The sequence below is a fragment of the Dipteris shenzhenensis genome, chromosome 28 (assembly GCF_047967505.1).
Source record: "Dipteris shenzhenensis isolate YYH24624 ecotype China chromosome 28, Dip_SZ_1.0, whole genome shotgun sequence".
Classification (NCBI taxonomy): Eukaryota; Viridiplantae; Streptophyta; class Polypodiopsida; order Gleicheniales; family Dipteridaceae; genus Dipteris; species Dipteris shenzhenensis.
The window spans coordinates 692,262-711,784 of record NC_141623.1 but is presented as its reverse complement, the minus strand read 5'-3'; the positions used below and the strand labels follow the sequence as shown (position 1 = coordinate 711,784).

Sequence of the window (19,523 nt, the reverse complement as noted above, 5' to 3'; positions counted from 1 at the left end):
TTGTGAATAATATGACCAAATGTTGGATTCAAAATAAATGTATGGAGTGGGAGGGAGCCATTCTTGCCACACTTGACCCCCACGATTGTTGATAGGAATGTCATTGCTTCCTTGAGGTGAGGGTCAATGATTGTGCAAAGTAGTATCCCATCCCTATGGAACTTGGTGTCCTTGGCAAGGAGAGGCTAAATTTCAAGAAATTTAGCATCTTGGGAAGCCTTATGGGGTATTTTCCCCCTTTAGTTGGGAGGGAGAAGGCCCCCTAGATCACTATACTACTGAGTATAATATTGAGTGGACTCTGATTTACAGTGATGGTGCTATATTTTCCAACTTGTGCATCCTTAGAGTGTAAAATGGCTATAATAACCCTTCTTGAGGATAAAAACTTGTGTGCAATCCATGCCAAGAGGGTTATGATCATGGCAAAAGATATGCAGCTGGCAAGGCGGATCAGAGAAGACCCACAACTTAGGCCATAGATCAAATTTTTTGTTGTATTCACTATGGACACCAATTTGGTTATCAAAAGCAATTTTGTGCAAAGATGGTTGTAAATACTTTTTGTAATAGAATACCTTTGGAAACTATGTTTCTTGTAGATATAATTTGCATCTGTGCAGAGTTAATTTAATATTCTCTAAAATTTTTAAGTTGTTAATAATATATTGGACAAATTAATGAAATTAATGAAGGTGGCTTTAAAGAGTCAAATTTGGGGCCTAAATCATTGTATGTTGAAGGGGTTAGTTAATTTGGAAGTTCATAGTGTGCTAAAAACAAAAAATGAGATGCCATGATGTGTATGTGATGGGGGATGCATCCCCATTAAAAGAAAACAAAAAAAAAAGCCCCTGAGGGGGGGCCTGGTGCACACAAGCATGACTTAGGGCCAGATGCTCGCCAGATGGGACCCCTATCTAGCCCTAAGTTGGACCTATGCACACCCTCAGGGGCTTTTTTTTTGTTTTTTTTTATAATGGGGATGCATCCCCCATATATATATATATATATATATATATATATTGTGTGTGTGTGTGTGTGTGTGTGTGTGTGTGATGGGTGTGTGTGTGTGTGATGGGGGATGCATCCTCCAAAAAAAAGCTCCCGAGGGGCCCTGGTGCACATAGGCATGACTTTGGGCCAAACGGGACTCTCGTCTAGCCCAAAGTCGTGCCTGTGTGCACCAAGGCCCCTGGGGGGCTTTTTTGGGTTTTTTTTTTAATTTCCATTTATGCCTAAGGTCTTTTTGAATTTCTACCATGCTCAGTGATGTCAACTCTTGGTTAAAGAGAATAATCAAAATGGATTATGGTGGAAAAGCAATTCTAGTTGTGTGTCCTCTTGTAATAAAATGCTGCAAGGCCTAATAGCTTATTTTTCAACTTCTCCCTACATGGTACCTCTATGCATTCCATGAAAGTTTTAATCATTCAATAACAATGATAAATGCACACACAAAACACAAAAGGGGGTCATCACATATATAGAATGTCCAACTAAGTAGGTATTTAAAATACCCCTATTTTTTATACTTTGCTTTTTTATACATAATTGCATCTCCCCTTGATATGTGTACATATTTGGATGTTAGATTTAAATCTCTCCTCTAAAAATTTTACAAGAATTAAAAACATTGAATTGGTATTTTTGAAATTCCTTATGTATGTAAACTACATGTAAGCCTGAGGTAAGCCCCCTATTAAAAATACCCTCTTCCATCAACCAAGGTGCTAGGCTGCATCTTTATAAGGTGACCCCAACTAGGCATGCTCACAATATCCTATAATGAATAATCATATGTTGAAACGAGCCTTTTGTATTGGTGGCAAACCCCATTTATCACAAAGATCCTTGGATAGGACATTCACACCTACTCCGCCATCCACAATGGCTTGGATCTCATCATATGCTTTATGAATTAAAGGCATGGTGATGTTGCATATATCATCTCTTTCACCCATCTGCATAGGGATATCTTCTATGTCTTTTATAGGTGGAGGGGGATTTGCTAATTCAATCCATCATTTGAAACTCTCCCAGAGATTGGGACAATTTTGTAAGAGGATTCCAATGGGAATGGGACAATTTTGTAAAAGGATTCCAATGGGAATGGACACATGGCAACTTAGAATGCTAGATAGTGCAGCACCTTCAAGTTGGCATGGGGAAACATTATGTTATGGATCTTGTTGCCAGAATAGAGGCTTGCTTACATTGTCAATACTTGGTGAAGCCAAGTTGAGGATTAGATTTTGTGCTTGCTTCTTAGCTTCAAATTAAGCTTGTTCTTTTTCCACCCATTGTTGAAGTGCCTAAAATCGAGCCTTCTCTACTTCTACATTAGGGTATGGAACTTCTTTATTTTAGGATCTGGAGTTAACGTTGATGGGCTTGGTTGTTCATTGCTTGGTGGAGGTATATGAACTTGTGCTTTCTTTTGGAGAGGCCTTCTTGATTTAATTGGAATAGTAGGCCCCTTGGTTGCCTCTTTTTGTTGGTGTGTAATTTACATGCACAGGTTGTGATTAATATGCTTGTGGGCCTTAAACTTTGATGGTCCACCCAATGATGCCGATTGGGGCATCAGGATTAGTCTTATTTTGTTGTGGGACCTCAATTTTCATGGGACGGTCCATACAAGCATGGCCAATGCCACAATCTCTACAGAGTGGTTGGAAAGTAGCGAGGCTACCACAATGAGGGAATTCTACGATCCAGTGATTTTCTTGACAACCATAGCACTTGATTGGTGCTCGATATGTGTTTGGTCAAACTTGATTTGCATAGATAAGGATCAAACCTTCTACTCCTTCCACATAGTACACTGGGTACTCAACTTCATAATCGAATTGTGAATCCACTTCATCAGCTTGAAGTTGTTTTATTAAAGCTACCAGAGGAGCTGGATTTGGCCCTCTTGAATATTGTCATGGATTTGGATTTTTGAGTAATTGTAGGACTTGGGTCCTCGAACAAGAAGAGCATTCAGCCTCGGAGCTAGAAGTGCTTGTCCAAGTGATGGTTACATGTACAGTGGGATGGGTGCTGGTTGGTATTGTTTAGGTCAGGGCAGGTTGTTGCGCATGTTGAAGATGCAACTATTTTCATCATGCCCACCAACTACACAGATGTGACACCAGAACCTAGGCGATGGATGGGCTTGTGCATTGACCCTGGCTTTTAGGACGAGACATTCATTTGCTATTTGATTGGCCATGCAATGTGGACACCATATATTTTCTCTCCTTGGATAAGTCTAAGGTGGCGGCTGAGACATGTGAAGCTTTTATTCCATGGCATGCAACATTTCTTCTCTTAGCTTCATGGTCATGGCCTCTGGGTGATCTTCATTAGATGTTTCTGCTGTGGACTTGGCTTTGGCCTTTTTTGAGTGATTATCTTGTGCACTTGGTCTTCCATCATCAGTGCTGGTGTTAGAGTCTATCATTCCATCCTCTATGTCAATTCCTGCCACATGAGCAGCACTGAATGTCTAATAATTGCTAATCTTTTTCATGTCTTTGTAGCACAATTATATACACGACCTACTGATTTGTACTGATTGTATAGAATTTTGTTGGCTAGTCACAAAACAAATCCAAAAAAATATTGTACATGTAACCTCTACTTACCCAATTCAATTGAAGAGGGAGTATTGAGGATGGTGTAAATTTCCCATACCATTTAATAGCATAAGGTCAAGCCTAAACCCTAAGGGGTTCATGTATATATTCATCTTTATGTTCAATACAACATAGGTACAATTAATTACCTATCTTGTGCACTCCACTCCCCCCTCCCCTTCCCCCCAACAATTTATTTCTAGAGCCATTTACCTTTCAAAATCATGACAATCTTCTCAAAGGAATATCTTCTTGAATTGAGGCATGTTTTAGATGCCCAATATATGATCATAGCAAGTCCTTTTGGCTAAGGACTAGTAATACAAGGTCATTCGCTTGATTGTACTTTGAGAATGTTATTTAAAAAAATCAAAATGTATTAAGCTCCATTCATCCTCAAGAATTATTTTGGGAATCAAGTTACTCTTCCTCAGACTAGGATAAGGAACCATATAATTTTTCAAAGGATGACAAGAAACAAAAAATGAAGGAGATAATAAGAAAACCTATGTGAAGGACATTGATTGTAGAAAAACTACAATGAATGCACAAAGTGGATTCAATGAATGATCTTAAGGTTTCAACAACTTTGGGTTCTCCCATCGATATAATTTTAGTAGTCTTGTAAGGATTTACCTTCAACCTTTGGCATATTAGAAAAGACAACATGGTACTCAAAGGGTCCATAAGAGATCCCATTTGTCAAATTTAATTACAAGACTATATTCATCTGATGGGTCTACTAATTCAAAAAATTCAATATCTTTATACTCAAGCATTGAACTTGCGTGCAATTTTTTATATCGAGTTTGTAATTTTGAGACTAAATTGATTCAGTAGTCCCGACTCACATTAGATCAATAGAGATTGAGAAATTTCCAAAAATCATACATAAAATCATCAAGCCATCCTAATCACATCACAAGGACTACTATATCACTCACTCTGGGTTCCCACAACCCATAACTCCTCTCCACTCACCATCGCATCCACTCCATGCCATGCCACTCCCTCTAAATCCTCCAATCTTCCCACTTTGCACCCGTGGGCACTTCTTCTCACTATCCATAGAAGAATGAGTAGATCCACCTACTTCAACCATCGTCTACATCCAATCTTTTAGGGTATCAACTAAAATTAGTCTCTTACTACTCATCTTCTTCATTGTCCTCGAGGCTATTTGCCATGTTCATCGTTTCGGCCGTGATTGGTCACACTACCCCCTCGAGCACATTGACCACCCCCATTGGCATGCAAACCTTGTGTCTACCCCTTCGCACTCATATTGAGGGCCCAATTCTGCTTCACCTTTGCACATCGTAACCAGGGTCATCCCAAAAGGAAATTGTACTCCAATTGCGGTGCCTCCGTGTTGAAAGAAATTATGAAATTGATTCTGGCAACCTCCATACACACATCTCGTAGCATGCCTAAAGGACGTACCCTTTGCTGATTAGCCATTCAAACCAAAAATGGCACCAGCTCCTAGTCATTCCAACCCAATTCTTTACACATCCATAGGGTGACGATGTTAACCCTAGATCCACCATCGACTTGTTTCTATGAAAAGCTTCGTCCATTGATGCTCGTAGAGATAATTCGTATCTGCATGTTGGTGGGAGGTATAGCCCAAATGGCATTGATGCGGTATGAAAGGCATCCACCTCCCATACCGGTGACACTCCGATCAACGTGGTCTGCACGAGTCTCTTATGCACCAATTGCAACAATCGTCCCAACAAGATTTGAATGGGCGTCTCTAAAAGGTCTTCCACACCATCTTCATTCATCTAGGCCAAAACCCATTCTAGCTGCATGTTTGCCCTTGTTGTTGTTCCTTTAGATCTTGGTTCAGAAGCGCCTTGGAACTCTTGGTACGACCTCCTCATTCCTCCATGACCGTTAGAAGTGGCATCTCTTCAAACTGGACTTTGCGGACTTTTCCTACTCTCAAAGTTGCTATCAGCTTATCTTCTATTGGGGCTGCTTCCTGGACCCAATAGAGAACATGCCGTCACACCACCTCTTACACAGGCCATTGAAGCAATGTGGGTTTCCTCTCAACTTTGGTCCACATCACTCTGCTTGATCGAGTTACCACATTCACCTCTGGTGCATAGATGTGCTAGGCATCTTCCTCACCATCTTTTGACGTTCCTACTTCTAGTGATCCCATTCTTGAGCCTCAGGGCTCTCATTCCGCTAATGACCTTCACCTGGGCAGAAGAAGCACGTCTTTGCTCGTGGACCACCTCCTCCTCTACTACCTCATCCTTGACCACGACTCCCATTGCCACCCCTGGCTGGAGGTTGTTCATGAACTTTGACGGTACTAGCTTACTACACATGCTGTTGCGGGCTCCTTAGCTGGTGGTTGTGGCAATTGAGATAGGCCCAGTGCACATGGGCTGTGTCCATTGTAACTGTAGTGCTTCTTTGTGTGTGTATTAGTTTGACAAATCGCACACCACTATTGATTCATCGTGCACTCCATTTCGGAATGCCCCGAATTTCTGAAGTGCACACACCAAATATTTGCATTTAGATGCCCCGTTGAGTGACTTGCGGATGCTACAGAGTTTCCCTTCCCTCATTTCGAGGTCCTTTTATGCTTCTTTACCTCCGCCTCCAATTCATCGTTGCTTTCTTTCGATGAACTTTCTACTAAACTATCCTCATCCAACTCTTCATATTTTATGTTCTTCCCACAGAAATGATTAACAAACATATGATAATCGGAAGGACCTTGTGCTATGCCATAAACTGCCAAATTGACTATAGAGTCAGAACTGCAACTTGTGTGAATGGGAAGAGGACCGTGGTAATTCCGCTTTGTAAAGTTCATTCCACTTTCCCCAAAGTACCATTCGCAAGAAGCAAGGAAATTTTAAACAAAAACAATTCCAAAGATCCAGAGGCCTCCAGCGCCTCCTAGTCTAATCCTTAGAAGGAAATCCATACAAATGCAGCTCAAAGACCTAATCTTAATAAAGGCAAACCCTTGCCGCAAACTACTCTCCCACCTCTACTTCCTACGCCCAATGCCAGGTGCCCTACCCAGAAATCTTGCAAATAATGAGTGCACAAGGCAATCCTTTGTGCACAATGCCGCTACAAAAGGGGACAATAACCTAGAAAGACCATAGTCGTGGAAGGCTTTCAAACCCCTCCCTGCTTAGCACCAACACATGCAATTCCTTCAGAAAATATGCCCCCACATTGCCAATCGCCTCGGCAACAAGGACGAATTCCATCGCTCCACTAGCAGAAGTTTCACAAACGATGGATTGCGATAAGGCTCTTGGAAGCCTAATGCTACTATTAAGGCAAGCAATACATTTGGGTTCCAAAGTTTCCAACAACCCTGAATATATACTCTCAACTCATTGGGACTCGTAGGGTAGTGACACAAGAACCTCCGTCAACTCTAGAGGTAGTCTCACAAGAACCTACCCTCGAGCCCAGCACGATGAACAATTATGCGAGCCTAAGGAATTTCATGATTTTGAGTATAGTGCAACTCAACGAGAAGGACACCAAGGTCATCAAGGAAGCAATACAAGAACCGACCCCCCTAAAGCGGGGTAGTTACACAAGAACCTTCCTCCAGGCCACTGCGCATGTCATCAAAAGTCACCTAACTCAGGGGAGAACCCGCAGTGTCACCTAGACCTATCTCACCTAGCAAATCAAAAGTTGTAGTACCACAAGAATCTATGGCTATAGCCACACAAGAACCCGCGTGCCTTATTCCAAGAGAGGTCCATTAAAATGAATGTTGTAGCTCCGATACACACCTAACAACTAGGATGATGCACAAACTCAGCACATGCTCTATTGGCTGATGATGAGGTATGATGTTGTTCATCATTCAACTCCATAAGTCCTGGTCTAGGTGAGTTTGTACGGTAGGCATATCACCCACATGCACTAGTAGCTCACAACTCCTTGGTATTCCAATGTACCCACTCACATTCAATGCTAGCATTAGGTGAATACAACCAATACATTTTTGTGCGTTTTCTTTGCATTTTGCATCCTTGCAAGCTGACTGCATGAGTCTATGCATCACCTAGTCCGTCCATCCCAAATGCCCTTTGGGAAACACCTGCAGCATCAATAGACCCCCCTTTTTTTATTTTGTCCTCTTTCCCCTCTCAACAACTATGATAACTGTCAACCCAACGACTTTCACCTTACAACTATCCCATCGGATCGTTGCCTTACAGAGCTAACTCGCCACCGGATCGTAGCCTTACAGCCATCTTGTCGGATCGTCGCCTTACGGTTATCCCATCGGATCAGTTTCTTGTTCTTATCTCATAGGATTTCCACCTTAACACCATCCCCCTAGCCGTTGGGATACTAAAAACTATAAAAAGGCACTTTATCCCCCCAGATCGTCACGTTAGCAAAAACAGTCAAACTCTACCAAATTTTTGCTAGAATTTCCACAGCCTCTTTCCATACTACCTCCCAACCATCCTTTAAAGTTTCGATGTCCTCAGCCTCGTCCTCCTCCACCGACTCATTTGTTACCCACTTGTCTTCTTTCTTCCCTATGGATCCCAATAACGAATTCTTTGAATTCGAAAAGGACCTTGGCCTCCACCCCCCAAATCCATTGCCCACCGGTCCTTCTAAATGCTAAAGCATGCCCTCAAGGACAATCAGAATGCCATTTGACATCCCAAGAGCTAAACTACAAACAAAAGAGGAGATCTCGACTCAATAAATCTCTCAAACACCACCAGTAGTAGTGGCCACAACCCTCCCTCCCGATCATTTAGGAAGCACATGCTAGCTCCAACACAGGGGGAGTACAAGGTTGTGAGGTCACTAACACACTCCCCACTCAGGGAAGCATGGCTCCAACTTAACGGCTGCGCGATCCACTCGAAGTACATGTACGAGGGGCAAGATTATACCTTTTACTACCACAACATAGCAGCATACCAAGCACTCAAGGATCCATAGGTATAAGCATCCGTGGTGATGACAGGTCTCAAGCCCATTGTGGACCCCGTCTGCCATGTCACCTCAACAAGAAGCTCCTGGAGGAGTTCATCAATGCCTACAACTCAAACTCTAATGGTGGCGTTCTTCATGATGCAACAGGGACCCCCCACTTCCACCACCTCAATGTGGACATGGTGTGCTCAGCCTTCGGCCTCCCAATCATTGTAGAAAAGTACTCACACAAGAAGAATCTATACGAGCCCCTCGTCACACTAAGTCCACCAATTATCCACAGGACGATGACATGATGCAGCCAGCCAAGCCCAACGAGCTTAGCACATGCGTTTGTACTCTTGATAGCAGACAAGTTGACATCGACTGCATGCAATCCTATGGTCGGGGCTTCCACAATTCAAACCCAAGGGCATTTAGTTGCATATTGCTCCACGGCCTACCATCCCCTCGACATCATCATTTTGTACAACCGGGTGCTAGAAGCTCTCCAGGACTCACACGAGTCTTTGGTAAGAAATTTTGAAACAACTCATGTAGCATACCCCAAAGTTGTCACCGAGGAGGAGGGTTAGGAAGCCATCTCCATCTTTAACTCCACCGCCCCCCCAACATCCCGCCCAACCCCCTTAACAATTCGCCAATTCCGTCTCGCCTCATCTTCCCCACACAAACCTACTCAAATACTCCTCTAACGCCTCCAACAGTAGCACTGCCCCTCATCAACTCAGACGTTGGCCTTAACCCCGTTGGCACATCCCCTTTTTGAAAATGGAGCAATTTTGGTACTACTATCGTAGCACACACCTCGAGCGGTGGATCCACTCCTCTTTACGTGCCCATGGAAAGACAATGGACTTGGGCTCAATTCTGGGAGCTCCAACAAAAAGATCCCAAGATTACATACAACTTCTCGAAGTACAACTTCCCTAAGAAAATGACTCAAGAAGGATTTTGCTTTTGCCTTTAGTCATTCAACGATACCTTCAGTTCTTGACCCCGCAGTGGTTGCAGCGGTACACTTTGACTGTCTTATCCTCTTGCTACTATGTGATCTCCTTGCCCACAGTCAGCCCATTGACAACAAATTCCATAACCTCAATAACTAGATCATCTTCAACCTCGACACCGTTCTCTCCCAATTCCAGGAATTACGCCTATACCTTCGAGTCCGCAACCTCCATGGCCATCACATTCAAACATTCAAGGACATGCATGCCACCCACTTCTAGAAGTACCAGGCTTATTTCATGCAAATCACCCCCCGGCAATTGGACCGCTACGCAGTCCTCCAGACAGAGTCCTCTCCACTCACCTACTTTAGCACGGCTGATCCAAAGATGGCTCAACAATAGGAAGAGGGGCATGTTAACTGCCATTGAGCATGTTGACGGATTTGGCCCGCCCAAGTCCTACGGGTTTTGAGCCACAAATGGCTTAAGATCAAGGTAGTCTTGCGGGTTTTGAGTCTCAAATGGCTCAAGACCGAAGTAGTTACCAGGATCACCCAAATTGGCAAGCATAACACAAGAGCCATTTGGATCCTGTATATGGATAACATAGAGCCATTTGAAGACAAAGGGAGGGTTGTGAGACTCGACATATGCCTTGGTGCCATATGAGCCCAAGTGGTTAGAGAGAGAGAGAGAGAGAGAGAGAGAGAGAGAGAGAGAGAGAGGTATAAGGAATAGGTTTGGCCCTCCCTTCAAAAGGTGACATGTATAAAAAGCCAAATGGTTGACTTTAGTCTTCATTGTTGTATGCAACCTTTGAGAAATACAAGCTCTCTTCTTGCTCATGTGTTGAGATTGAGGTTTGCTTGCTCTCTTTGTTTGCCTTTGGTGTTTGCCATGATTCCTCTTCTTCTCCTTCTCCATCCCTCTTTCTTCCTCTCTCTCTCTCTCTCTCTCTCTCTCTCTCTCTCTCTCCCCCTTCTCCTTGGTGGAAACCCCATTACAACAATCTAGAAGGCACTCGAGTGACATGAGTGAAGGCTTTACTATGCAATGCTCCCACAAGGAGTAGCATGGGAGTGAGGAGCTCCATCGACACACTTCAAGCATCCCCACGACATGTGTGTCTCTACTAGACAACACATTCTTTATGGCCCCTTCGGTCACCCTCTACCCTCAAAGCTTCTAATGCCTCCTACGTGCAGTCTCCCACCATCACACGACACTCCCAGCCCATATGTAGCAACTGTGGTGCTCACATGTTCTGAGAGCATCCGTGTTGTCACCACTGTCATCGCCACGAGTTTCTTCTAACCACTCATCGTGGATTCACATGTAAATCGTAATTATTTCCCCCTTTTTAATCACCCCTTAAACTCATACCTCTATTATATACTTTGCTAAGGTGTAGCCCCTTCCCCTCCCCTTCCTTTACTAATTAACTTCTTCCCTTTCTAACCACATTATCCCGAATAATCCCCCCCCCCCCCCCCTTTTTTCTTCTAAATCTCTTAAAGTTTCACGATTACCTCTATTACTATCCATTATTTTTTTTGCTAAAGTTTCATTTCTTATAACTATTAAGCATATCTAATGTAACTAAACCCCCATCTTCCTATCCCTCCCCTCACTAACACTTCATGGTTTTTTCCCTTTTTTTCTCAACCCCTTCTAACCTTTCTAAATTGTTGACTCTAACTTTTTGATTACTTTAAATAAAAAAAATGTTCTCTCCATCCCTTCTTTATATAATTTCCCTCTCTCCCTACCTTCTATGTGCTTAACACTATAATGGAAAATTTCCATAAAACTTGTTCTCCCTTTTCTTTTTGATTATTTGGAAATGCTTATTGTTCTCTTCAATCCTGCCCCCCTCTCTTGTTGTAAATCCTCTTTTCATAATTCTCCTTACACTTACATACTTAATTCATTATCTCCCCCTTTTCCATTGTATCTTCCCTTTAAATATCCCCTACAGATTAATTCCTAATTAATTCACTTGATCCTACACTCTGCCCCCAATAGCTCATGTTGTTACACTCATATATGGAGCTATATGAGTTCGTGGTTAAGTTTTTATTTTATTTTGACCCCGATAACAAGGGAGAGGTATTTATGATAGTTGTCTTCCCAACTAAGGTTTAAACTGGTTCTTACTACGTTTTTTCTCGTTGGATGGTGGTAGGTATGCAGACTACCCTCTTTAATAAAAGTGATGCTTGCTACAACTTGTCAAAGCTCAACCTTTTTGCACAATTATGCATTCTGTGAGCTTTAGCAAAATGCTTACGTGATGACGACCTTTTTTGTATAAACATTGGTAGGCAATCACCTACACATTAAAACTACAATTTTCTCTTTTGAATCCCTAGTCTATTTCCACATTGTTGTCATTTTACTATGTAAAGGGGTTTTGTAAAGTCTTCCACACACACACACACACACACACACACATTTTAGGCACACACCTTTTACACTTTTTCAAAGGTAGGCTAGAAACATGATGTTACCATTGATTATTATGGCTTTTCCCATTATTATTATAGGCTTTCCCATATATTACAATAAATATGTAAATTTAAGTCTTTAAAAGTATTAATTATTGCCTTTGCATGAAAAATTGCCTCATGCCACTTATCACAACTATACAAAGGGGAATAATAAGAATATTATTTAGAAAGTTTTGTGAATACCCAATTTCCCATTCAACAAGGCATATGAACATAGAGTACAAAACAAACATCAATCAATGGGCCATTCTCAATTCACAAGCAATCTACCAATGTGTGTCACTCATCACATAGGCATTGCATTGATACATGTATTTGAGGGGATGGGAATCTAAAATGATATTAAAAATTTATACATAAAAAGTTGGCTCGTTGCACCTTATCATGGATAGTTGGTACCAAGGGAAAAATTTTCACTTGTGCAAAAATAATAATGCAAAGGAATACAAAAATATGAAGAATGTTGTCACAATATCTAGCTCTATTAGTAGTAGATTTGAAGGTAATCGAGGATAGCTTAGAAAAGAGATTGCTAATATGATCACTTTTTAGAAGGGTTTCTTTTATAAATGAGCACTTTTGAGAAAAACATGGAGGACAAAATGGAAATTATGCACAAGTAAAAAAGTTAATGAAAAGCACCACAAAGTCATATATGAGCAAATGATATCTTTTAGCGCCCCTTTTTAACTTTCCCCCTATTGTGAAAATCATATACAAGCAAATGATCCCTCTTAGCCCCTTTTTTATATCTCTCCCTAGTAAAAGATGTGATTTAAGAAGCTATGTTTGAGGGGCTTGTCTTGTTAAAGTAGTCACAATACAACATATGATTATATACACATGATGAGGAGAACACAATTTTCAACATATATTGCAAAGTCATAAAGCCTAACATCACAAGTAATGGCCCTTATCAAGGGGTCAACAATTGGGGTACATGTCACACCTCAACAAGCTTAATACTTTTGTAGAGATACTATCAAATACTCTAATGTTTATTAAACGAGACAAGCAAGACATTTCATTTTAAGAAGAGTGTCAATTAATGCAAACGATTGCAAGTCGAATTTAAAAGATAAAAGTTTATTCTAGAAGGCAAGGTCACATAAATATGCCATGAACCCCAACTATCATGTTTATAATATTGTAGTAGGTATATATCTAAAACAAAACAAGGTGCCATAGCCCTTCTTTCAATAAAAGCAAGGGTAATGTATTGATACACAAGGTGTAAGTTGTTAAGTGACTTGAGACGTATATTTAATTAAGTCAATTTGAGCATTTTGGTGTACTGTATGCAATTGTATGATCATTGAAACTGTCATATTTTATGCATATATATAAGTTATTGAATGATTAATCCAATATGCATAAGAAGTTTCAATGTTTGTTTAGTCCTTTTGTATATTGCTCCATATGTTATTGGTTAGATGTCCCTCATCGTTGTAGGAATTTCAGTTGCACACGAAGAAATTAGAGATCCTTACACAATCTCCAATGTTTAGTGTTCTAACAAGTCCACATAATAAGTCTCATCAAGATGCAAAGTAACTAAAATGTTCAAAAGAAACTTTAATAATTCAAAAAATGTGTTTATAAATGAAGGCAATATAGGAGATACACAAATTGTAAAAAACATGCATTTGTTCTCACTCATAATCGTTTGAAATACTAAAAAAACATAATATATGCTTTAATTAATAAATTATCACTAGTCATACAAAATCTAATAACATCTTCTTATAAGCTTTTAAACAATATTAACAAATACTAGGGAGAAACAAGATTTGCGGCAGGCACTCTAGTTCTTTAGTCAAAAGCTTAGCTTTTACATCAAACGAAATCAAGGGCTTACATTCATGACAAGTGGTTCAAGGGGGTTTGAGAAAACCCAAACATCTCCCTAGGCTGCCTGTCGTAACAAGATGATAAAAGGTAAACATAGTATACAATACTTTCAAATTAGCATAATGAAAATTTATTGTTAAAGGGACATGACGTAAAGTGTGAAAGGAGGTAAGTGCTTCAACATAACATTAACATATAAAAGTGATGAAATTTACTTTAAAGTAATATAAGAGCAAAGCCACCAAGGCATTTATCAAATCACCTACATCGAAAAGGACAAAATGTCAGAATGAAAATGCTGTAAGAACCTACACACATGCGAAACAAAACTACCAATAGATGCATCAAACGGGCACAAATGCATCATGAGAGAATGATTCTTATGAGTGCGTAAGGTTGTAGGAATGAAGATGTGAGAATACCTATCTGATGCATGTCATCGATGATTTACACCAACTCAATTACATTTGTAAAGGCAACGGTAATCGCTTACACCACCGTATAGGCAAGACTTGGATGTGGACAAAAGATATATCCACCGAACATCCGCAAACAAGATGAAAAAAGACGAGCGCCATAGAAGTGATCACAAGAGGAGACAAGGTGAGAATTGCAAAGGGCCAGTGAGAAGCGAAGGAGGCAACAAAATGACACGATCAAAAGTGTGAGTGGGCCGTGCCTCCAAATATAGTGATAAAGCGAATGAAAGAAAGAAAAAAATATGATTTTTTAAAGGGAGTGGGCTATTAAAAGGTAGGATGATCTCCATAAATGGCAATTTTAAATACACAACTTAATTTTTTTCCCCTTCCATAGGTAGGTCTAAGTGAAGGTGATTTAAGAAGAAGTGAAAATAGCCATTTTTTATTATTTTTAAATCTTGATTTTTTATTGGTCCACTTGCTATTTTTTTCCCTCTAGAAATCCTCTACATTTTTTGCCCCCCCCCCCCCTCTCTCTCTCTCTCTAAATTCATAATCCGCACCCTCTCTCTCTCTTTGTCTCCCTCATCGCTTTCAATTCATCATCTCCGCCCTCTTTCTGCGCCCTCTTTCGCTATTTGGATCTCGGGCTGGCCTTATGAATGATTTATTATCATTCACCTTGGCGGAAATTTAGCCGAAATGCGTAATTAACACTAGAAAGTGATGAAGACTGTATTTGTGTTCCAAGGATCAGCCAACAAATTGATCACGTGGTCAGCACCATGTGACATCGTGTGCCACGTTTGGTTACCCAATTTCTTCTGAGAGCTTTCCACTGATCAGACCATAGCACTCTAGCAGTCGTGATGGAGGCTCAAGAGCTTTCCAGAGAGCAGGTGCGTACGCTTGTTGGTTCTTTGCATTTGCATATAGTAGTTTTTCCGGTCGATCCATGAGTTATGTTTGATTTCTGCTACCCTATCGCGTTCTGGGTCCCATAGGTTTTCTGATCTTCGCATGTCTGATTTCTTGTTTCAAATAGGTACTGGAAAGGGTTATACCGTGGGAAACCTACATGACAGCCAAGCTGATAAATGGAACAGGTTTACAGCTTCTTAGGAGATACGACCGCAGGCCTCCGAACGTGCAGGCTGCCTTACTCGATGAGGTGAGAATACGACAACTCGCTCACTTCATCGGTAGAGATCCGCCCTTTCGATCTAGGGTGGCGGATTCACAACTGGAATCGACGATACAGTGAAAAAAATGGGAAGGGAGCTTCAACCTCGAGCACGTTTCTAGCCTTTTCCACCATCGCTTACTTATAAAAGTATTTTAAAGATAAGGCCTTATGCTACACTTCTCTGTTGGATACCCCATTCATGAAGGAAGTAAGAACCGCACTCAAATGTGAGTAGACTTAACATATGGCATTGCATCGCTGCTTGCAACTCTTCTGCCCAAGAGTTACCTACTAATGCATAGAATGCTAGAAGGTGAGAGGCAAATATGAAAGTGTGACATGATAAGAGATTGGAGTATCACCATTTGAGCTCCTTTGGCTAAACCTAGATAAAAAAGGGAAGGAAAGGTAAGGGATTGGGAATGGGGATGAGAAAGGAATTGGATGGAAAAGGAGAGAAGAAAGTGGATAGGAAGGGAGAGAGATGGGAGGGGGAAGGGAAAGAAAATGGGCAAAGGGGAGAGGAAAGGGAAAGGAAAGGGAAAGGGTGGGGAATGGTAAAGGACGTGGATGGAAAGGGAAAGGAAAGGGAAAGGGTGGGGAATGGTAAAGGACGTGGATGGACGTATATGAAAGACCGAAGGATCTACGAGATTGAGATACAATGAAACCTAAGGACAAACAACGCAGAGCAATGTATTTGTTTTCTCGTCACAGCCCTTGGGTATGGGAAGCCCCTAGTTATCTACCAAACGGTCAAGTATCCATCCAAGTGACTGGACCTATATTTGTGGGACCAACTCCACCGAGAGAGACAAGAGGAGCTTGTCTGACAATAGCTCTGGATCTTGTGAAGCTTCAAAAGAAAGAATCAGTGACGGATCCCTACTTATTATCGGTGTGTCAGATCCCTCCCTTCTCTGTAGTCTTCGCGAGGTGGCTTGTTGTCTAGTAAGTGTTACTGTCAACCTTAGAAGTATGTGGGAGGTGGCCCATTATCTAACAAGTGCTACCGCCACTCCGTTGGTTTGTCTCCTCATGTTGAAAAGAGACGATATATCCACCAAGGGTTGGATCTGTCGAGTTGTGCACTCTGGCTCTCTCCTATTTTGGCCCCTTGCTATCCTTGACTTGTTAGGTCACTGGAGAAAAGGGTCCGTGATCGTGCTCTAACTAGGCTTTGCCGGTCCTTCTTGTGCTCTCCTCTGTGCTTGTATGAGTTGATCCATGTCTTTGCGCCTTAAGAAGGAAAGTGGCCACATATTGTTGATCAAGAATCAAGATGTGCCAGGAACTCTTTGAGTGGGCCCAACTCCGCAGCGATGTGGTCCATGGATCTCATAGTACATAGGGCATTGGAATGCAAAGTGCTCCATTGTCTTTGTCTCCTACATATCACACAGAGTGTGGATTTGTCTCTAACATGGCGTGCCCTGTGCTTGCCCCTTGTGGGAAGAAACATGGAATTGCCCCATCGAGATCCCCAGTGCATATGGGAGATGGATCTGAGTGTGCCCAGTGGTTTGGTAAATCCCTCCTTTGACATTCACAAACATGATCCCTGTAGAAGCTGAGTTGTATTGAAAGCTCATAAGATGCCATCTAGGTCTTGTATGTGTGGAGCTGCAAATAAGTCCTCTCTGATGACCTGGTTCACCTCATGATATGTGAGCGGAATGGATGGAGCCTCAAAGCTATACTGGAATTGTGGTAGTCTATGCATATGTAGTCCTAGCCTGCAAACCATCTGCGTGTCTTTGCTGATCCCCCTTGCCTCCAGTGCGATAGATGATCTCCAAGCCAGCCATGGGCATCATGCCCTCCAAATTTTGTGGTATCAAAGTCTTTGAATCTATGGAGATAAGTCACCATCTGAAAGATTGTAGAGGAGTAAACCCAAGCTTAGCTAGTAGAATATGACAGGGTGCCGATTGCTTGCTTTGGATCATCCGAGCAAAGAAGTAGAACCTATAGTCTCTCTATATGGGACCAGTTTGTTTCCGATAGATTTGTCCCCAAAAGTACATCTCCACTAGGTAGACAAGCGAATCACATAGAAGAGACTTGGTTCTTGGATCCTGAAAGTGAAGATCAGGCGTGAAAAGCCTATGTGTGTATAGGATGCAACAATCTCTCAGCATAGAATGCATCTAAAAACTCTAGGTGCCACTCGGGATGTGTTGAAGATCATGGCCTTAGGTTGACCTTCAAATCACGTGTCTTGCAAAAAGCCTAGAATGCATCCAAATGCCGCTGGAGGCCCTTAGCTAAGGATGAGAGTATGACCACATCATTTGTGTCTAGTACGGAGGCCTCTTCTTCTTGGACCAATCTCCGTGTGAACCAGCCGTATGCTGCGCCATCTGATCCTGCTCCAGATCCACCTGTTCCAGAGTGTTTCCGAGCCCGTACACCTCCCGGGTACCATTCACAAGATGCCACATGGCATTGCGCCACTTCCTGGCAGACTTCCATGCATTGATGCATCTCCAAATCTGCTCCTGGGCCTTCCAAACAGCCAGGTATCCTTCTGTGCGCTGCCCCATCTTTTGTCTTTTCTGTGTTAGTATGCTGCTCACATGGCAGCCAATGTGCTGCCCATTTGGCAGCCCCATCCTATTATGGTCCACCTCCCCCATGCTCTTCTCATATGGGGGCTTACAAATGGGGAGGTGACCACTTAATCTCCAACAGGAGGCCCCAAGGGCTGGCAGGAAGCCCAAGTGCCAAGGGGCGGCATAGGTGCTATCGTTGGTAGCCTAGAACAGCCTGCAGCTGGCGAGAATTCCCAAAGGCCTTGGCGTATGGGGCTCCCCATGAGGCTGGACGGGGGCTGAGAGGCTTGGAGAATAGGCGAGGAAGAGGCGAAAGGATGAGCAAATGTGGAAGGAAGCCAAGTGGGGGAATGACGGGCATGGGGGAGGAGCAGGGGAAGATGATTCATGAAGGAGGCTGAAGGGAGGGGGCGGAGAGCATAGAGGGATGGCTGGGGAGTAGGGGAGCAGCTCGTTGAATCAGTGATTCAAGAGACACTTGAACTTCAGGGAGTCAAGAGACACTTGAATTTCATGTGTGCGAGCATTTGAGGTCGTACTCTACAAGAGCACCATTCTTGAGCAATATACCCCTTACTTGAGCCATCCACTTCTCTAGCACACTAAACCTCGTTGATATTGGAGTATGTATGACCATTGGATTCTAGAAACCGCGCCATCCTTGCCATGTGCTAGGACAGCTCCAACACCTTGTGCTTCTGCGAGTTCCAAGGGTTGTTCCATATGCTTGTACATCACTTGCTCTAGGTCTTCCTCCATCCAGGATGAGTATTTTCAAGGAGCAGCCATGCACATCCGAGGACTATTGCATAGACTAGGGCACATCTCTTATGTGTCTCCTGATTTGAGACCTAGCCATGTCATCCTTTGCCTTGACAGCTGCCCATTTTGCAGCCCCAATATCTCCAGGTCTACCTCCCCTATGCTCTCCTCATATGGGGGCTTACAGATGGGGAGGTGACCATTCCAACACCCCCTCTCACCGATACATCCAGGGCCAATGCCAACACGTCGATGATGATGCTTCAGTAACTCCCTGGTCATAGTCCTCTGGAATTTTTCAATGTCGAAATCTTTTCTAGGCTTTTCATCGAGTGGCTCCTGCTCCACCAGGTTTGGCTCCGCTTCCGCACACCATCCTGGTACACAGATCCATCTTTGGTGGCGCCTCCTGGCACCACCATCTTCAGTCACTTTCCTGCCTTCGAACTTGAGCAATCCAGTTGTCACGATCTTCCAGTTATTCCCCTCATAATGAGTGAACAACCTGGAGTCTTCCAGGTACCATGCTCTGAGGGTCGTCTGTTTCAACCCGTCCTTCCTTTGGCAAGGTCTGCAACCAATGAATATTTCTAGATAACCTGGACCATGAACTCTCGCTAAGCTCTCAAGCAGGTACTCTTCTAGCTTCAGTACTCTTTGTCCATCACCTTCCAACAATCTGCGTCC

The 19,523-nt window shown here is 42.5% G+C and overlaps 1 protein-coding gene across 1 annotated transcript in view; it reads left to right on the top strand.

The window, feature by feature from the left end:
* The first annotated feature begins 14,935 nt into the window (after positions 1–14,935).
* The window catches only part of LOC147883013 (vacuolar ATP synthase subunit H family protein), a 129,530-nt gene continuing 124,942 nt past the window's right edge, over positions 14,936–19,523 (top strand). The window contains exons 1-2 of the mRNA XM_087399385.1: positions 14,936–15,232; positions 15,379–15,504. Of these exons, the coding sequence (XP_087255511.1) occupies positions 15,203–15,232; positions 15,379–15,504 (156 nt within the window). The 5' untranslated portion in view covers positions 14,936–15,202. The remainder of the gene's footprint in view (positions 15,233–15,378; positions 15,505–19,523) is intronic.